Source organism: Platalea leucorodia (genome assembly GCF_965183815.1).
Source record: "Platalea leucorodia genome assembly, chromosome: Z".
In the NCBI taxonomy this organism is placed as follows: domain Eukaryota; kingdom Metazoa; phylum Chordata; class Aves; order Pelecaniformes; family Threskiornithidae; genus Platalea; species Platalea leucorodia.
In genome coordinates this window covers 55661930-55682072 of record NC_138858.1, presented here as the reverse complement: position 1 = coordinate 55682072, position 20143 = coordinate 55661930, and the positions used below count along the sequence as shown (strand labels likewise).

Sequence of the window (20143 nt, the reverse complement as noted above, 5' to 3'; positions counted from 1 at the left end):
GCAGATGCAACTTTCCAAATTCTCTGAGAATTTTATAGCTGTCAAAGGCATTCATAAAAAAAAAGTTATCACTGATGCAATCTGTCAACCTCTCCAACAAATCTTGCTCTACATAAAACACAATGATGTGTTTGAAATGCAGCTGTTTCAAAAACCCCGAGACAGTGCTTTTAGAGCTGTCCAAAAAGTTCTTTTCATGCCTCTTTGAATTCTTAGGCAGATCTTCTGCACTGTACTTTTCCAGCTATATTTTCTTATTTTTCTTTGCAGGGAATTGCAGCCCCTTGCCACAGTCAGAATTATGTGCCACAGTTAGGATAAATACTGTCTACACAACCTTCTCCCTCAGAGCAACCCAAACTTGACCTGCTGCCAGTTCTCCCTCTCCTTTCAGTCTGTATCTATCTAGAAGTCTATGATGCCTTACAACACATTTATCTTAAGAAAATGAAGGCAACAGTAAAAAAATCAACTCAACCCAATCACCTAATTTCTGGACAACCATTTATTTCCCAGATATAAGCAGATATGAATGCAGATAATGACTTTTTGTCAGTGACTGCTCCTAAGAATCTCTTTTTTTCCCCACTTTCATTTACTTCAGAGGTGAAGTTAGCATGTTATTGATAAAGGCTTGCCTCATGTGTGGAAATTCAAGAGGATGAGGGTTGTCCTGGCATAACTAGCTTTTGGTTGCTTCTCCCTCTCTCACAAAAGAGGCCATTTTGACTGGATGGTGGTTGCTGGTCACTGTATGAAGTAAAAAGTGCTGTCATATCTTTAATGTCACTTACGATATTTGCACTACAAAAAAAGATTTTCCGCATCAGCAATAAAAAAAAAAAAAAATTAGTACAGTTCTATATGACTGCAAAGGTGGTTAAGTGTCCCAATAATTCAAGTAACGTCTTACCTACCACAGACAAAGCCCCCTGTCATTTAACTGCACAGCAATATCTCCCTATTAGACTGTTTCCATCAGACAAATTTTTTTAATCCAAAGGCTAGTTGTCACCCATTATCTAAGCAAAAGGCAGCAGGGCTTCTACAGGAATACTTAAAGTTTTCTTTCAGTGATTCTGGAATTGCTGTTCAAGACTGACTCTCAGCTGAAAGGACCTCCACTGAAATCACCGTAGTTATGCTAATTTTCACTGGCAAGGTGATTGGCCCAAAATGTTACATCTAATCCAATTGCCACATATCTATAGTGAGTCTGGTCCTGGTGGTGCTAAACTCAGTAGCGAACTTCGGTTGACTTCAGGGCTCCAGGGTGAAGTCCAGTATGTACCACCTACAAGGTGGCCATCCTGCAGCATTACAGGGAAGGCACAAGGGAGAATAAATGAGATGGGGTCCTGCAAGGCAATCTGCAAAGAACACAGTTGCTAATTCTGATCACTGCAGCTTTCTAAAGGAAACCTCAGACCTGTGCTCTCAGCACAACGGCATGCTGCCTTTTCTTTTACTAGAGTTGCACAATTTTACACAGCTCAGGAATTGCTGGCTTGATCTGCTCCGGATTTGAGGGGTTAAAATGATGAATGTCAAAGAAATTACACTTCAGCAATGCAGTATTTTGATGCTTTATGATCGCTACTGAGGAAATAATCCAGGTACCCTGGATATTTTTTGCTTTAAGGATGAGCAAAGACTAATTTGGAAACTGACCCCTCCTGCATCGACAAGAATGCTTTCCTGAAATGCCCCACAAAAGTCAATGAGGCAATGTCTAAGAAACAGGTTCAACAAGAATCAGCTCCTGGAGGAGAGGAAAGATGCAGAGAAATGTGTGCTATGCTCTTAAGAGAAGGGGAAAGATCATAAGCTAACTGCTAAATTAATAATTCCCAGTCTCTAACTGCTTCAAATACGCTGTCGCTCTTTCCCACTGTTCTCCCTGAGTGTTTCAGAAGGATGACAGGGATGTTTGCCAGCAACAGACTTCAGGAAGGAGGTAGCAGAAGTGCTCTGCAGGCACAGCAAAGAAAATGAACACACATGGAAGACCCAGCACAGGATGCAAATCAAATTTATAAGAAAAATATGCTGATAGAACATGTGGAATAGCTATCAGATATACCCTTGAAGTAAATCACATACTTCCCTACAAGTGGACGCAGAGAAAAGGGCGGTACTGGTGCTTTACAAAGGTCCCAAATGAAGCCCTCTTCATTGCCATGCACACCTCAGAACTAGGTTCAGAGGCCCCTAGGTGCTCGCCTTGGAAGGTAACCCATACTATACTCATCTTAGCACATTTAAGCGTTGCATGCCAATCACATGTCCTCCCCGAGGACAGCTGCAGAACAGTTAAGTGCCTTTTTTTTTTTTGTGGAAGGAAAAACAAAGAAACACATAGCTTCTACTTACAAAGTTTTGGAGCAGTTTGGAGATTGGTTTCTGTTGCTTGTGCCTGAGACGCTGTGGTAGGCTCCAGGGCGGGTGGTGACAGCGAAGGTGCGGCAGAGGACAACAGCCCAACATCTAGGATGCGGTTATACAGAGAAGGCTGGAGGAATGGTTTGGAGGGCACGAGCGAGCTGTCACTTTGCACTGTCACTTCAGCCTTGCTCTTGGGGCTAGGTACAGGGAAGGGTGAGGCATACACCTCCGAAGGCACCCAGGCAGACAGAGCTGTAGGATCCACAGCGCTCTTTGGGTCTTGTCCTATCCTCCCAGGGTCAAGGTGGGTAGGAGAGTCATACTCAAAAATCTTGTCCACAAAGACCCACTTGAGGCCAGCAATGCAGAGGCAAAGGCTGAGCAGGCAAGCCAGGATAGGAACGATGCAGATCTTTTCAGAGTTGAGGCAGCCCTTCAGTCGCTCTGCCTCCAGGCACACACAGCAGGTCGCAGCAAGGCCTGCTATCCCCTGGACCCTCCTGTCCTCTCTTTGGGTCCCCGGCATGTTCTCCTCAGCCGGGAGCCCGTTGAGGGACGCATCAGGGCTCAGCTGAGCTGAGGGGCTGGGGAAAGTGTCGGCAGCTACTTCAGACATGTTTAAGCATCAAACAGCTCACCTCCAAAAGGCCTTAACTCTATCACAGTCCATTACTGTGAGACACAGACAAAAAGAGATGGTAGTAATAGTCACAGTGCTCTGCAAAAATCACAGAGTGGGAGTCAACAAAAGGTCCGAGCTCAGCAACATCATCCAAACTGGGAGAGGAGTAATGCACAGGAAAAATGAGACCCCCCCCCCCCCCGTCCCTCCCTGCCCCCGAGCCCTCTGTCGCTCTCTCTGCCTCTCTGAAGCAAGAGTACCTTCGCAATTACTGAGCTCCTGTTTGCTGGCCACTTTTATAATTCCTTAAATGCCTCTCAAGCAATTCCAGCTCTTCTCCGGGAGGGAAGAAACATCCCCCCAAAAGCAAGCACAACAAAACAAAACGGGGGAAGGAGGGTGACAAGAGAAAGAAAACCACGAACACGGAACAAATTGACTGGATTAAGTGAACCAATAGCCCAGAGCAAAAGGCAAGACTCTCACCTTGAGCATCTGAGGCTGGTATCTGCTTAGACGAGGAAAACAATTGTCATGCGGTAGAAGGAGCAAAAGCAAAATCTGTAACAACAGCGGCAGCGGCAGAAGTGACAGTAGCAGCAGCATCCTGTCGTGTTACAGCGGCGGCTGAAAGAGGCTGAATCATTACAGAGCAGCAGGTGCTCGCTGTCTGAGCATCACTGCAAACAATATCATTACACAGAGGTTTGAAAGGAAGAGCGATGCCAAGACGGTGGTAACTCCCTTTCTCTCCCCTCCCTCTTTGTCCTTCTTGAGCGCTCATTCACTTTCCTCCTTCCCCCCCGCCCCGCTCCCCCAGCCCCCTCGCAGCCTGTTTCCCTGATGTACAGACTCGCTCCTTCCTCCCCTACCCCACCCCCCGCCCTCTGCAGGGCTGGTCTGAGGCAAATCAGTACACCCAGCAACGCAGGACTGTCAGTGACTTCCTATTTTATCCAATTAGGAGGAATAAAGGCCATCAAATCAAAGGGAGGGAGCGGGCAGGAGTTGCGCGCCCGCCCGCTCCGCCCGCTCCCTCTCCCAGCCGGAGCACGGCCGCAGGCGGCGGCCATCGATGACACGGTCCTCTGGCGAGCACCGCGTGTCGGTGGGAGCTCTTTGGGCTGGACTGGGCTCGCACAGTCTGATACCCGATCTCTCCCAGGGGGAAGACGGCTTTCCAGCAGCAGTTTCTCCCTGCCTGACACCTAGAAACAGCTTTTCTTTCCAAGCCCCTGAATAAGTTTCGTTCCCTAGGAATAGTGCTGGGATGCATCTTAGGTCAAGCAAAGGGGGAAAAAAACCCAAACAGAACGTTCCCGCCTCTGACAAATTTGCATTTAAGTTATTACAAAGAGGTTTGCATTTTTTTTTTTTTTTTTTGTACTCCATTTTCCAACCTCCTTTCCAAAACCCTCCAAAACCAAAAAAGCAAAGAATTCACACTAAAGCCAGCTCCTGAACATACTTTTCAAGAGCTGGCATGCTGCTAGCATGTATCCTCACTCTCCTTAAGAAAAAAAAAAAAAAATCAAATAATTTTATTATTAACAAGGTTTGCACTTTGTTCTTAAATTTGCCTGTCATTCCTCACCTCTACCAATACCTAGCACTAACCCCCATTTCCACCAGCGCAGTGTAATGCAGGGGTAAATCAACAGTCCAGTTGGCATAATGAAAGTAAGATTAGAATCAGCTCTATTCCCAGTCTCTTTTGTCTCCCACAGAAAAGGACACCTCTGTAGCAATACAGACGTGTATAAAAGGACAGGGGCTTTTAACACAATTTCCAGTTCCTTGGACTTTGTGAAAACATTTGCATTGAAGATCTGGCAGCATGAATCCCCCTTTCTCCTTAGTATAAATGGCTGCAGGATGCATAAAGAAACAAAGAATTAAGTGCTACAAATTGCCCTCAACTCATTTTTGCTGGTACCTTAGTCAGGCATCCAAAAGGTCATTTCTTTTGTAGTTACCTATTTTTGGTAGTGACAAAAAAGATGTCTGTCTCTACCCATCTCCTCTCTCTGCCTCCAACTCCCCTCCCCGCCCCGCCCCCCCCCCCCCCTCGACTTCCATGGGAACATTAGTAACATTCACATTAAAAAGGTTTGTCAAAATCTCAATGAATCCCATAGTGTTTTCACAGACTCTCATGTCAAGGACTAATTGATGGATGTCTGATCACAAAGCTTCCTGTGAGGCTGTAGTAGCCAAATGAAGTAATCACGATGCTACTATATTCAAGTGCCTGGAGAATTTACCTTAAAGCGCAGCCAGTGATAACACTCTCTGGAAGAATGTAAAAAGATAAATCATCACACAATCTAGTCTACATTACCACTGAAGTGTCTGGTCCTCAGGTTAATGATGTGATCAGTAACCTCAGACAGAACGAACAGCTTGCATTGCATATTTACATACATGGCTCCTCTTATTACAAAGCACATGTGCTCCTTAGCTGGTAATATTCTGCGTGAGTGCAACCTCTTTCAAGTATCTCAAAACCTATTTCAAACAGCAGTAATAACACAGCCACTGCAGAAAGGGTAACATCACAGCATCATTGCTGTGACAGCTGTGGTGGTCTGTGGGTACAAGTAAGCAAGGTTTCTAGGGAAAGGATGTATCTTTTATTAGATTAACTGATAAATCTGGGAAAACCAGGCATACTTCGCACACACAAGTTGCTCCTCAGGTATGATGCTGAAGCATCACTCTTCAAAGCAGAGCACAAGCTGAGAACCAGTTGGGAATGTTCTCTTCATTGCACAGATGAGATACTACACCATCTGAGTGCTTGGCACAAATTTTTAAAAATGTCTGTCCTTCTTTATCCATGTCTAATATTTCAACCTTCCTATTTCCAGTAAGACAATTTTCCCTGCTGACACTGCTCTGAGCTTGTGTTTAATCGACTGCCCTGTCCACATCTTCCGTGTACTGGCCTTCCAGGCAAACTACGTGTGTTCAATCTTCCCCTGTAATCTTCACTACTCTCCAGCCTATCCACATTTAACCGCTCTCCTTGAAATTATGCTTCTGCTTTGCTCACATCTTTCTGGTGCTGAGGTGAACAGAAATGCACGTGGAGATCTTGCACCTTCCTTACAAGGGTTGCCATGAAGTTAAAGTAATCATGCACAATGCTACATAGCTGGACAGGGAGACGGATTATTACTGGTTCAGACCACAGGCTGCCACCTCTGCGTGCACAGTGCCCCATGAAACCTCAGAGCCTCTTGTCCCAGGAGCCCGGTGGGGACACTTTCAGGGCTCCCCTGCATGTGGGTGCATTGCCCCCCTCCTTACCCTGCTGCCGGAGGGGTGGTGAGCTCACAGGGACCAGGGAAGGGCTCTCCCAAAGGGGTCTCGCCTGCCTCCCTTGAGCCTTCTGGCTAAAGGGAGCCAGGATAGCTTCTGCTACCTCCCTTGCTTTTTCACGCTCTCCTCCATCAGCCAGGGCCCAGCCTGCCTGCACCATCTCCTCCCGGCACACAGCCACCTCCAGCCCCTCCCGCCGCCTCCGCGGCCGCAGCATCTCCGTGGGGCCTGGCTCCCTTCCAGGCTGCAGTACCCTCCTCTGCTGCAGGTCCCTTCCCCCGCGGCACCTCCAGACCTGGCGTGCAGGCTGCCTGCTTCAGCATCGCTTCAGCCAGCTCTGCTCAGACCTCCTCCTCCTCCTCACATCCCCCTTCCCAGGGAAGCCTGCAGAGCCGCTTTACCCTCCCACCCCACTGGAGCTGCAGGGTGCTGGGGCTTGTGGCGGGAAGAGCAGGGCGGCACCCTGCCTTTGGAAGTGCCTGGCAGCTCCCATTATTCCCCAGCCAACACGGGAGAAAGGCAATGCTGAATCATCGGCCAGGCTGCTTCCCTGGCCCCGCTTCACACTGGCCAAAGCCAGGGCCAGGACAGAGCCTGCCCAGGATGCTCCAACCCAATACTACACAGGGCTGGCTCCTCTTGGGAACTTTTGGACAAAAAATGCAACCCCACACTCTTTACCACATCTGGGTTGGTAAGGGAGCATGCTGCCTTTTGTGCCAGCTTTCACAGCTGCAGTGAAAGCTCATGGTCTCTCACTTTGTATCTGAAGATAGAACTGTAAACTGAAGGTACAGTTTGGTCGTTTTGGGGGTCCTTTCTGCTCCCCTTCCTCCCCAAAGTAATGCAGAAATACCTTCCTGCAGCTGCAGTTTTGAGCCTTTTGCATTTCTGTAGTGACATGCTAGCACTGGCATGCTGTCCCTAAACATGGGTTCTGGCCCAGGCTGGAGGAGATGAATGCCTTGGAGAAGAGCCAGCAATTGGTTAATAGAAAGGGAGACCCTGGAAGAAAACAAGAGGGAGCATGACCTTGGAGGTAACAAAGTTTACTAGGGTAGCCATTGGTGGGCAACAGAGAAGGACAGGAAGGAAACTACTTGCTTGTTTGTAATTAGATTAGGTCCTTGTGCAAAGATTTATTTCTGATTACTACGTGGCTTGGGTCTCTTTGGCTTAGAGGAAGAAGTAGTGTGATTCTACACTAATGAAGCTAATTTGTGACTGAGATTTGGACTCTTGCCATATGTAAGCGACAGGTTGAAACTCAGAGGCTTACAAAACTGTAATTTTATTTTGTGGAGTGCTTTTGCAAAGAATCAAGTGTTATTTTGCTAAATTCCACTCCCAAAAGACTCAAGGAAAGATGCAAAGCCAAAGTCAGCATTAACCTCCAGCCTGTGATGAGGATGAACAAGCTGTATCTGTTGCACCAGTTTTATGGGTCCTAGAAGGAGGTTGATTTCGTATTACCAAACCGCAGAGGACCATTCTCCCTGGCCAGCCACAATGAAGCTTAAATAGATACGTGATCATAGCTGACAACATCCTGCAAGTTAGACCAGCAAGTACCGTTTAACTCAGCTGACCCTTCAGTCATGCTATAATCAGACCCAAACCTGCTGAAGGTTTTGGAAATTAGGCTTGGTGAGTCATTCTCATGGAAACGATCAGGTTTCAAATATCCATCTGCTTTAAATAAAGTCCCAGTAGTCCACAAAAAGATCCTCTAAGAATTATCTACTTTCTTGAGACTACTGGGACATTAAGAAAGTAAAGTATGTCTTCACAAGTGGTTATTCATGGCTCTGCTGGATCACAGCTTAAGAAAGGATGTTCAGAGGACCACACATCAGTGCAAGGCAGGTGATCTCCCTCCAGACCACTGCTTTCCTTTAAGAACATGTCAGTTCTTCAGAAAGAAGGAAGCAGCAATATGTGGCATCAGCTTCTCCATCATGTGTTTGATTGCACTCCCTTTTTTTCCATACATTGAGAAATTAAAAGCATTGTAACCAAGAAGCTGAAAAGAAAAAAAAGTGCATGTTCATTAACAAGAGATTGATGAGGAAGATAAAAGGATCTCTTTTTATTGATTGCAGGCACTTTCTTCAAATTAAATAAGTGCACTATTTAAAGATGGGGGGGTGACCCAAAGCAAGTGAGCAGGCCCAATAAGCAGCATCACTGCCAGCAGTCATGGTGTGGGAAGAGTGGGCTCTCACACATGGTGCAAACGTTTCATTTATTCCTCCTTTCAGTGCTTCACCAACCTCCCCTCCTTAATCCATCTCCCTTGGATTGATGCCAGCACTCTCTCCCTTTGAGTCCTTGCAAAAGCCTTCACTAAAAACCTCATCTCTCAGCTCAAATGGCACAAGCAGAAGACTTCATTTTGCTTCTATACTGGTCCTGTCACTGGAACTGCAAATGTTAAAATGGGGCAGGCTGTCACTTGTGCACATGTACATCCCATTTTTCACCTGATGGAAAGCAAACAGGATACATGTGCTAGCGCTGGTTGTATGTCTCTCCCCATTCCCACCACTTTTTTCCCATTTATTTTTTTTAAACCTTCTGGCCATTTGCAGTCATATGTGACTGAAGGGAAGAAACATCAAGCCCGTAAGAAAATGCAGGAAAACATGAGCAGTAAAAATACGAACCCTTAAGCATTCAGCCTTAGACATGAGGGTAAGTACGTCAATGTCAGCAGAATCATTAGTGTGCTTAATTCATTTGGCATAAGAGGGCTGCTGTGGGAAGACCCCCTACCCTCAAACAACACAGGAGATAGGGACATGAAGAGGCTGTATCCAAACCATCTCTCTATCCTCAAGCCAAAACAACTATACTGGAATTATTGCACTGCCCACGTAGGTGTGTCAGAACCAGGTCCTCACACTAGCACATTTCTTGGAAATGTCTGGAGCACAGAATACAAACTTCAGTGCTTGTGAAAACATTTGGGAGAGCTCACATTGCCTCTGTGGCAGCATTTTCTGTATTGACATCACGTGCACATTTACACCACGCATTTATAGCAGGAACACGCTTTCTGTAAGTCCAATAGCTGTGGCTTGCAGAAACAGTGATTTGAAAAAACAACACAACTACAATGGCCGTTTCAAGAGATGTTTATACTTTAAATAGCTACAGCCAGTAACTGAAACTGAAAACTGCCATAAAATGGGCTGTTATTTCAGGGGAACCAAAAGGTTTTCTGAGTCTTTTCATCTTCAAGTGAAATGTGAGATACTGAGTTTCTTTCATCCTAATCAAAAGCAGAGCTAGTGGCACTACACGAGAAACAGAAATCTAACATCAAACCATGAATGTCAGGGGTTTTCATCAATGGCACTGACTCATCCCCCCAGCCTCTGCTCAGTCACAAAACTGGGATGAGCCCTGCCACTGTTCAGGCTAATGATAATTAGCTCTGCCATGTGGTAAAGGAGCATTTAAGAGATGCAAAGACATGTAATGCGCTCAGCTAGGCTCTTCTGCCTGAGGGCAGAAGCAGCAGAAGAAAGAACATGTGCAGTTTTCTGTTTTGGTTGTGGTTTTTGTTTTTTTTTCCAGATCTGGCACCACCTTCACCCTGTCACAGGAATCTCCAGCAGACCTGATGGGGCAGCTGCGATTATTTATTTTCACAGTGAGGCAGTGAGCTGGGGCAGCATTGTAGTCACGGGGCCCAGGCTTGCTCATTAACTGCCACCCACCTTAGTGCTCAAATGTATCTGCGCGCCTGCATTTCAGCCAGTCTATTCAGATGGAAGAAATTCCTCGTGGGTGTTCATGGGACAGTGGCAATACTGCTACTTTGCACAGGCATAGCTATGCAGGATTTTGTGCTGGCCAGTCTTCATATCCGCAGTGCCGCTGCTGCTGGGGGAGTCACTGGACACTGAAAATTTGAGTTAAGGTCCCAAAAGCCCTGAATCAAGGAATTATCCCTCCCCCATTGACCCCTGGTTAATAAAGTACTTAAGCATGCATGGAGTTAAACAAGTGGTGAAATGCCTTCCTGATTAGAGATGTGCTACTTCATATATCTAAGTGCCTTTTTGAATCAGAGCCTAATTCAGGAACTGAAAAGGTATTTTGGAGTGTTGTGCTGTGGTTTCATGATAAACAGTTTGGCATCAATATCATCCTTTTTCCTGTCTCTCCTTTTTTTTTCTCCCTCTATTCTGTCACCTGCACTGATTCAGTCACATTGTTCATGCGGCCAGGCACTCAAATGGATGAGAGAACTGATTTTTGACTTAAAAATAATTTCTTTGAAGATTCTTCTTTTCATGGGTAAGCTTACCAACTAATTCCCAGCCTGGCCCCATAAACATATATGGGCTGGAAGAATGGGGACAGGACCATGCTCCAGAAGTTTCTTGGCCTTGTCTTCTCTCCAAAGACTTTGCATAGTGAAACCATGACCCAAGGCCCTTCCTGAATCTTGGCTTAACTTAGGCAGAAGCTCCTAGAAGATCCCAACAAGATACCTGTTATTCTGAAAAATCTTGACTCTACTTACTACAACCTTTCATTTTTTTGTACAGATAGATAGAATTATTTTTGTACCTGCACATATTCCCAGCTGCTGCTGTTTAAAACTTAAGGCATCAAACTTTACTTCACTTTAAAGTGTCATTTTCAAAATTTCAACTACACATGGACTTTTTCATAGAGTAACACTCTAGTGTATGTATATTCAATAGTTTTGCTATTAGACAAACAAAAAGAAAGAAGTCAAAGACATGGAGCCAGCCTATTGCATGGAAGAATTTCTGTATCATTAAATAAACAGGTATTAATGGTAGGCCATTGACATAGTACTGGCTTAGATTTGTAAAGTATGTCTTATAGTACAGTTATACATTCAGAATCTGCAAACTTCAGAATTTTGCTTGCAGAAAATGTTACAATTTCAGCTCAGAAGCTAGTTTGCTTAGCAGCTTCCTGCAAATACCTCCAAATAACAAATTTAATCTACTTTACCCTAAATCAAGATATTAATTCAATTACACTGGTTGGTTCAGCTCTGGTCATGTCCATATGTAGCCTGATTATGCTTAAGTTAGCAGAATTGAGATGTTCACTGTTTAAAGCAGATAAGCAACACTATTTATAATGGCAAAAATTCCAAGAATAACAAAAGTGACAGATCTCATCATGCCTCAGGATCCTAGCATCATCAAGGACATTTAGTATTTAATATTTAATATTCTTTCTTAGTGCATTCAGAAAGCCATAGAAGGCATGAATCACTCCTTTGGCATTGGCTGGAAAACTTTGTCAATTTCCAGCAAATAATTAAGAAGAATTCAAATAAGTATGACAAAGGAGATTTTATGTCTAGTCATGAGTTTTCAGTAGTCTAATCAAATATGGTTTTATTACATAGCTATGTTTCGAATGCAAACCTCAGCCTGGGTTTTTAGATGTCTTGTCACATCTTTCTCACCCCTGCACCCAGGCTCTCTTTGTGCTATATATGGTCTGGCACAAAAGCAAAACTCTCACCTTTTAGAAATCAAAATTTGAATTGAAATAAGGTAGTTAACTCTTCTCATACACAGGAATTTAATGTTCCTGCATCAGGCTGGGTCTTGCAAGAGCAAGAGAGGAAAACAGCAAAGAGAAAACTCTGAAACCTTAAAGAAATCTATCTATCTATCTGCTGTACTCTCATTTCATTGATGCAGTTCAAAGGACAGAGCAGACTCTGTGCTGCTCCAGACACCGAGCAGACCCTTACACCCGGGTAAAATGGGTTCATTATAACTTTTTTGCATTTAACACATGGGCATGCATGGCACAGGGCAATGTGGGCCATTGCTGCTGGATGGTGTAAGAGCAGTAGTGCAGCTTTGGAAACAGCCCCTTCTGCAAGACATTGGACAACCTAGAAATGGAGCATAGAAGGCAGTGACAGAGCATAAAATATGTCTTTAAAGCCTGCAACAGGACAGAGGAAGGCAGGTAAATGAAGCCTTTGCTACAGAACCCAGATAGATACTTCTCATCACCGCTACTGACAACAACAGTATGTGACAGAGTGTTTACACACTCATACATATATATGTATCAGAATGAGTTCACAGCAATCATCATTTCATTTGATGGATGCATTATTCATGCAGCATTTCCTGCATTCAAACTGCAGGTCATGTCCATCGGGGCTGCCTTATGTCTGCCTGTGTCTCACCACATAGGCTGTGGAGTGGCAATGGGACTACAAAAACGGGGTGGAGGGGACAAACTGTCTTTTTCCTTCTTCTTGAGGGTGGCTAAGGAATAAATGCATTTACTCTGAGTATTGGAAAGGGAGGGCCATACAGGCAGGGCTGAGGTCACCCTGTATCCTATGTTCCCAGCCAAGCTCATCCAAATCACCATACAGAGAAAAAGTCAAATAAAATAGAGCTGTCCTCATGTACACCACTGTAGGTATGCTATGCCTGTGGTGGGAAGGGTGGCCATGATGGTGGGGAAGGGAAACAAGCACCTGCAGACTGCAAGGAGAAAGACGCACTTAGCAACCTTGGCTTGTACACACATGGACAAGGTGAATTGTGTCCTTAAATCCCTTTCTGATCAGGGCCATAGTTTGAAGCCAGACCCTATAAAAATCTACTATTCCTTCAGACATTGACTGCTGCAAAGATGGGGCCAAATTACTTGCCAGTGTGGGCAAGATTTCAGCCTGCTCAGCCACAGCAATAGCGGCTTTCACTTGAGGGATGCCTTGCTCTTGTTCAAAAATTACCTGCATACTGCTTAACTGCCGCTTAACTCCAATTAAATTAAAAGCTGTCAAAGGGCAACAAACCCTTTTTGTGTTTCTAATTTCACACTAAATCCTGTGTCCTTCCTTCAGGGTTTTCAATAAAGGAACTGTATTTTAACAACTTTGCAAATGCTGGAGGAGAAAACAAGGATGTGACCAAAATAGATCTGATTGTAAAGGCACAAGCTGCACAGGGCCAAAGCCCAAGCTCCGCAGGGCAGACCAGGCTGACACACATACTCATGGTCATAACATTGTTTATACTTATTCCAGAAGCCTGAAGCTCAGCTAAGGAAGGAAAAGGCAGGGTGTCTTGAATTTTGAACTCCTTTCACCCCAAAGAGCGAAGATGGTGCTCCTGCCTCACTGATCAACTTGAAATGATTCCCTGGAAGCCTTGTTAATAACACTTGAAAAATATGTGGAATTCTGTATATTACATTCCTTTCCTTCATTAGGCATCAGTTCACGGTTTCATCAGGAAAGCAGCCCTGCTCAGCTGCACAGAAATCACTCTCTGAGGCTGCCTTGAAGGACACAAAATGACTAAAATTTAACCAAATGAACTGAAAAATAAAAAAGGGTAAAGTTTTGGCCTGTGTTGCTGAGTATGTGCTAGTAACACTACACAGTGCAGGTGTGAGCAGACAATACATTTCCCCTTCTAAACTAGCCTGCTTAAGAAGTGCTAGTATTATCCCAACAGTGACTATTAGGGTTAGACATGGGCTAATTAAAAACCTATGCAGCTGAGGTCTAGTCAGCATTAATAATTAGTTGTAGCTGTTTCTACCACCTTCCACCCTCCACCTGCATCTCCTTTCTTCCTCTTACCAAAAAAAAAAAAAATCTCTGTGCATGTATGTGATTACAGGAAACGTAATGCATTATTAATGTAGCCGCAGCAGACAGAAAGTTCAGGTTTACTGCTCACCAGCGTAGAGGTAAGTTGTAGCTACTGGCAACAGTCAGCTTGCTGGTGCATTAGGTAATGAGAGAGTTTCCAAGAGTGCCAACTAAAGTGGCTAAATAATACCAGCTATTTGGAAAAGCACAGAAGCTGGGAGGAATGACGGGTCTGAATCTATCACTGCAACAACCAACTGTGGACAACCTGTAGGAATTATTCCAGGAATAATTAACTCGCGACAATAAGGTGGTGCATTTTCTTTGATCCACGAATGTGATTATGTTCAAACGCAATTACGCAAGTCGGAAGTCTCCAGAGGATGGGCAGAGAGGAAACAGGTACAGACAGCAGCATGAGACAAAGCACCCCAAATAAAGGTCTTTACCAAGCCCTTTCCCCATTGAAAGAACACAGTGTTCACAGTGAGCTGTAAAAATCCCCCCACACGTCCTGTGATTTCAAGGAATATCAGAGAAGTCAGGCCAGAAGCGCTCATTTCCTGGCACATCGAACAATGATCTATCATTACAGACATGTATCTGTCAAGCTGGTATCTGCACACACATGCTGTAGAAATGCCTTTCAGATTTCATTTTCCAGTTATCCTGGACAACATATTATGCTGCCTACAAATAGAGATACATAGCCAGAACCCCTGAAATGAAGGCTTAGAACAGCAGAAAAATACGGTGTGACTTGAACAAGTAATACAGTTATGGATTAGATACATGGATTACAGTCACAGAAATTAATTCAGACCTGCTCCCCCAGCAGGATGCCTTTATGTAGTCTCAAACTGAGTCACCTTTTGTTTTTTCCCCTCCCAAAGGGGTTCCTTTTTTTGTACAAAATTTGTAACTCCTCGATACAGTGCCTAAAATGTAAAAATCGTAAAAAAACAGCAAGGAGCTGTCCTAAAGCTGAAGAGTCAGAAGCTTCTCCCACATACCGTTGACGTGTCTCATGGATTTCAGGGACCTGCCAAAGAAGCAAGCAGACTTCCTTCCTAACAGGCCAGAGGGGAGGACCCTGGTCTGCAGTCAGAGCCAAAGGGCTAGCATGAAATTTGGCATACGCAATGTTAAAGCTTTGTTGTCCCAGATTACTGGTACGTTACTGAACAAGAGCTGCAAGAGGGTTGTCACAACCCCTACCATTCAGGTTGTGGCCCCTCACTTCACCCTGCTGACCATGAGCCCTCTGTAGTAGCTTCTCGACGACAAGGAGCTACTGTTTCTTCCTCTTACCAGTTGGGCACGATGGGAATTAGGGTAAAAACCACTGTGGTCCTGCCTTTGAAGATGTCTTTCTCTGGTTTGAGTGGCAACAGTTAACTATAACCTTTTCAGCTACCCACGGCCATTGACTATTTCCCTACTGCAGACAGGCTTTTTAATACCGCTGTGGGGAACTGTACTCAGATGACACAGAGAAATCCTTTGGTAATTATTCGAGCTAATCCTATTAGGAAAGAAAGGCTTTCAATTGCTAAAGCAACAAAAAAACCTTTCAGAGAAGGAACCCACCACTTCAAATTAAATCAACGCCCCCTTCCAGCCCAGGATAACCTGATTATTATTGCATATAAGACAAGTTGTGTTAACTGAAATCAAGAACTGTTTAACATTTTAAGTTTTATTTAAAAATTTGAAAAACTTATTTGAAATGCCTACAGATTCAAAAGACACCACTCTGCTTTCCTGCACATATTTTATTTTCACTTTACTAGTCCACAGTTCTACTTGTGTATTTTCCAAGTAAGAGACAGATTTTACAGAATGTGCATAGGTTTTTAAGGATTTTACCTATGATTCAAATTTATGCTTCAAGAGAAGATAAAATTTATGTTCCCCAAATTTGCTGTTATTTTAATGCTGTGGTAACATGACAGTGGTAAAGTTAATTCTTTCATGTGCTCATCAGAAATTCAGCTAGAGTGTTTAAAATGACAGTAACTTGATTTATTGAGCAATAAGAGGAATTATTCCTCTATGGCCACCAGCCAAACAAGTAATCTTTTAATAAGGCATGTGAAGCCACTGCATTTCCTTTATCAGAAAAAAAAAAAAAAAAGCCAGTTAAAAAAAATGTGCCTAGGCACCTAAAATGGGCCTAACTTGGTATATAGGCACACCCAGCCATGTGGCCTTAGCACCTCACTTCCCTTCTCACACCTGCATCTGCTCATGACTCAAGGCTCTCCTTCATTCCTTGGAGGGTGCTGATGAACCAAGACTGCTCTTCAGATCTTTTTACCATAGTAGACTTCACCCAAGATGTTAATAGCAGCTTTTGGGTTTTTTTTAAAATAACCTGATATGACTACCCCTTTTCTCCCCCTTGGGAGTTTTCCTTCTCTCCCGAGAGCACATTTTCAATGCTGGCATGACAGGCTGTTTTAGGGGGAACTTCCATGTTCCTCTTGCTGAAGTAAGTCTCCAGCTTTGCAGAAAATGATGAAACTTTCTACACTATAGAGACAAATGTCACTGAAGTTTTTTTCTAAGACTTTGTCAACAGAGGAAAGACATGGCGAACACTCTCTTCACAGGCAAATAGTAGGTGCATTTATTTGATGGTGGTTTAATGCTTCCCCCTCCCCCTTTTTTTTGGCCTCTTTACACCTCTGAGGAAGTGTTGAGAATCTAGGAGATGGGCAGAACTGGAGACAACTGCCCCATCTTAATCTTCTCCAACATGCTTGTTGTCTGCCTGACTCCCCACTCAGCACATGAGTGTGAACAACCCTTAGTAATTGTTTGGACTAATCCCCGTAGGAAATATTTTTAGTTTTGAGGCATCTAAAGTCTGAGTATTCACTGGGGTGCCTGCACATAGAGGTTCATGGGTTGATCTCTCAGGAGCCAAGTGTTGGTCTGGGATTCCCAGCCTGCAACCCACATTCATACTAGTCCTAAGAGATATGCTCAGGGTTGCTCAGGAAACCTTCCCTTTGATCAGTGTCTTGCTAACATCCAATTGCTGGACTGTCTGTCTTTCTTGAGCATTCAAGAATGTGTCCTTATGATCGTTGTCCCTGTGATACATTTCTGCATTTGCAGACGTACAACCTCACTCAAGTAAAGGATTTATAAAAATGTAAGCAGGATTGCATATCTGTTAGAGACTCTGGGAAACAGAGAGAGAGTGTTTGATGCCTGACCAGCAGCACTGAGTTGTGTTCACCCTGAGCAGTAGTGTGAAAACACAGGAGAGATACGGAGATGCTTTGTGGGACCTCTCTCCTTCATTTGTTTAGCAAACACAAGTAACTGCAAGACCTCTTTAGAGCCTCTCGTCTAACAAAAACACAGGGAAATATTTTCATAAGTGGTAAGAGAATGCGAGAATATCTATTAAAAACTACAGTCATCTCAGAAACACGTTGCTGTTGTCAGTAATTAAAGCATGAGTTATAAAACTCAAGCAACTAACTTTGAGCCTGTTTTCTCTTGTACAGCTGTCTTTCTAGCTGAGATCAAAGATATTGTTTAATGAATTGATCCCTTTCCCCTTCCCCACAAGCATTCCTATTTGAACACCTACATTTTCTCGTAGTAACATTATGCATCATGTCTAAAATCGACATGATCACGGAAATTCCCAAAGGAACCTGGAGCATGGCTCATGTTGCTTTTGCTGCACAGGAAATGCAACCATTCTTACTCATCCTTCCTCTATAATGAAGCGTCAGATTCATTGCCTTGCTGGGCTGAGGAGGAAATTGCTGCATAATCTCCTTTCACAGCTAGACAATCCCCTCTTTCCAAAGCAGGCTAAGCATGCAAATTCTCCAGACGTATTTGATGAATTTCTAACAACAGTGGGTGAAATGACAGGGCAAAGGCGAGTGTCAGTGACAGAAGCTTTGTGCTGACTCCTTGCTGAAGACATTGTTTTCCTGGTATGTTCACCCACATATTAATTATGGGTGATACATATTAATTGTATCTATCTGCTCTGGGACAAATAAACCATAATCAGGTCAAACTGTGGCCAGTCTTAAGGTCAGTTAGAAGTCTTGAAAAGACTAACACGTGCATCCTTCTCAGCACTTCACATGGGCTGCAGAATAAGACCCCCAAGGTCTTCCAGTTTATGATCTTACATCACCAGCGTAGTGAAGGGAGTGCCTTCTGCCAGTCAGGATGTTCCCCTCCATCTCTCAAGCTAAGAGACGGACCCCCGCAGGCTGCAAGCAGCAGGCCAAGTTATGCTTCTCCAGCCTGCCAGGTGATTTTATAGCCCTCTGTAGTTAGATTTTCCTGTATGGGGAATAGACACATTTATTTTTTCCATGTGGGAACAGAAAAGAGAAAAAAATATCTGCCATTGAGAAACACTTAATTGCTTAGGCCCCCTTCAGGTCAAGTTCTTAAGAAAATTTTGAGAAAAGATTTGATAGTTGTATGGAAAACAGGAACATACATTCCCTTGCTGCACTAACAAAAACAAATGCTTCTTATGCAAGGGCTAGTAAGCCTAATGCTTTACCATGTAAGTCAATCGTTAATCACAAGAGCGCAAGAATGACATTTTCTAGGTAATAAAACAAGGCCACAGTTTTCCATGAAGACTATTTTTGCACCTTCCTCTCCCTTTTTGGCCTTGCTCACAGTTAGAGACAGTAATCAGTAAAGCACTGACATATTCTGGTGCTCTGTATTCCCACATCAATCATGTGTGACACTATTCAAGGTGTCTGAAATGGCATGTGACTCCAGCCACAATATTTGATTATGCGGCTTGCTGCTGTAATTGTTTCTAGTCGCTGTAGATAAGGGATGAGGAGAGGCAGCAGACCAGGAGAAGATTATACTCCACTTAGTAGCTTAGAGTTTAATCATCTGTCATCCCTGACTGCCCTGGGTCTATAAGGTGGGAAAAGCTCCCTTCCAAAGTCACAGGGCATTGGTGGCCTTACGGTGAGGAACCTGATCCAAGGCATAATGGGGTGGTGGTTGCTACGGAAGAGCGGGAGGGAGCTGGAGCCAACAACCAAACAAGATTACAGAAGAGACAAGACTCTTCGCAGATCTAATGAGAGGAAAAACAGGAGTCAGAAAGGTTGAGTTACCTCTCATGGTCACGGCTTAGGAGGAAACTCATTTAGCAGAGGCATCATCTTTCTGCTGTGTCTTTCCCTCACCAGTCCCTGAGGCATCAATTGCTGCCTGCTGCCTGAGACAGGACATGGGGCTCGGCGGGCACTGGGGCTGGCCAGCCTGCCTGCTGTTCCGTGTCTCTGGCTAGTCTGCTTCCCCATCATCTGTGAGCTTGGGCTGTCAGCAGAAATTCTGCCCTGCAGCGAACACTGTTTTCCAGAAGGTCAGCTTCCCTTTCTTCCCTAGCCAGGTAGAGGAGGTACAGCAGCATGACTGCTTCACACGTGGTCAGTTTGACTGGTTGACAGCTGGGACTCTTGTTCAAGAGCCAGTGGTATTTCAATTTTGACAGGTGGTATTGTGTGCAGAGATCGCGCTGAAAATTAATTGGAATGACTATTTTCTGCAGAGCTGCTGAAGGCCAAGACACAATGATGACTAGCCCAGAGGAAGAAACAGCCCTCAGAGATCAGAAAAGTATGTAGAGCTCCTTAAAGACTCACTGGACCCTTATTAGTCAGTGTTTCTTATAAATGCTGTAATGTACTTTGTCACGCTGACAATTTCCTGCGATAACAAAAGGGGAGATGCCAAGAATATGGCAGTATCCAAGAAATAAGCAGTGAGATCTGGTTGAGACAAAGGCTCAGCAGAAATGCCAGCTCATACACACATACTCTTCTCTCCTTTCTGCTTAGACTAGCCTTTCCTGTGCTTCACCACCCCTTTAATACCAGGATACAGAAGATGAACTTGACAGCAGCAAGTCTAAACAAGTGATAACCAATACACTGCCTGCCTCCCATTCTAAAGAATTAGCTGATGCCCATTTCTTCTTAAATAGCTTTTTTAAGAATTCTCTTTTCCTTAAGGAAGTTTCAAAATTTTCAGCAATCCTATGCCAATTCATCAACTATAGCTAATGTGTTTCTATTACAGCTACCTGCTCCACATCTTGTTCTGCAAATTTGATAATAGTCAGTATACTTGGCTCACTCTTTTTG

At 44.2% G+C, this 20143-nt stretch overlaps 1 protein-coding gene across 3 annotated transcripts in view; it reads right to left on the bottom strand.

Annotated features, from left to right (window-relative positions):
• The window catches only part of NRG1 (neuregulin 1), a gene marked incomplete at both ends in the record, with an annotated part of 181564 nt that overhangs the window by 100611 nt on the left and 60810 nt on the right, over positions 1-20143 (bottom strand). For 2 of the 3 annotated variants that reach the window (XM_082335555.1, XM_082335556.1), the window contains one exon: positions 2374-3001. The exons of the other annotated variant lie outside the window; for it this stretch is intronic. In XM_082335555.1, the coding sequence (XP_082191681.1) occupies positions 2374-3001 (628 nt within the window). Of the gene's footprint in view, positions 1-2373; positions 3002-20143 lie in introns of those variants that run through there. 3 annotated transcript variants of the gene reach the window in all.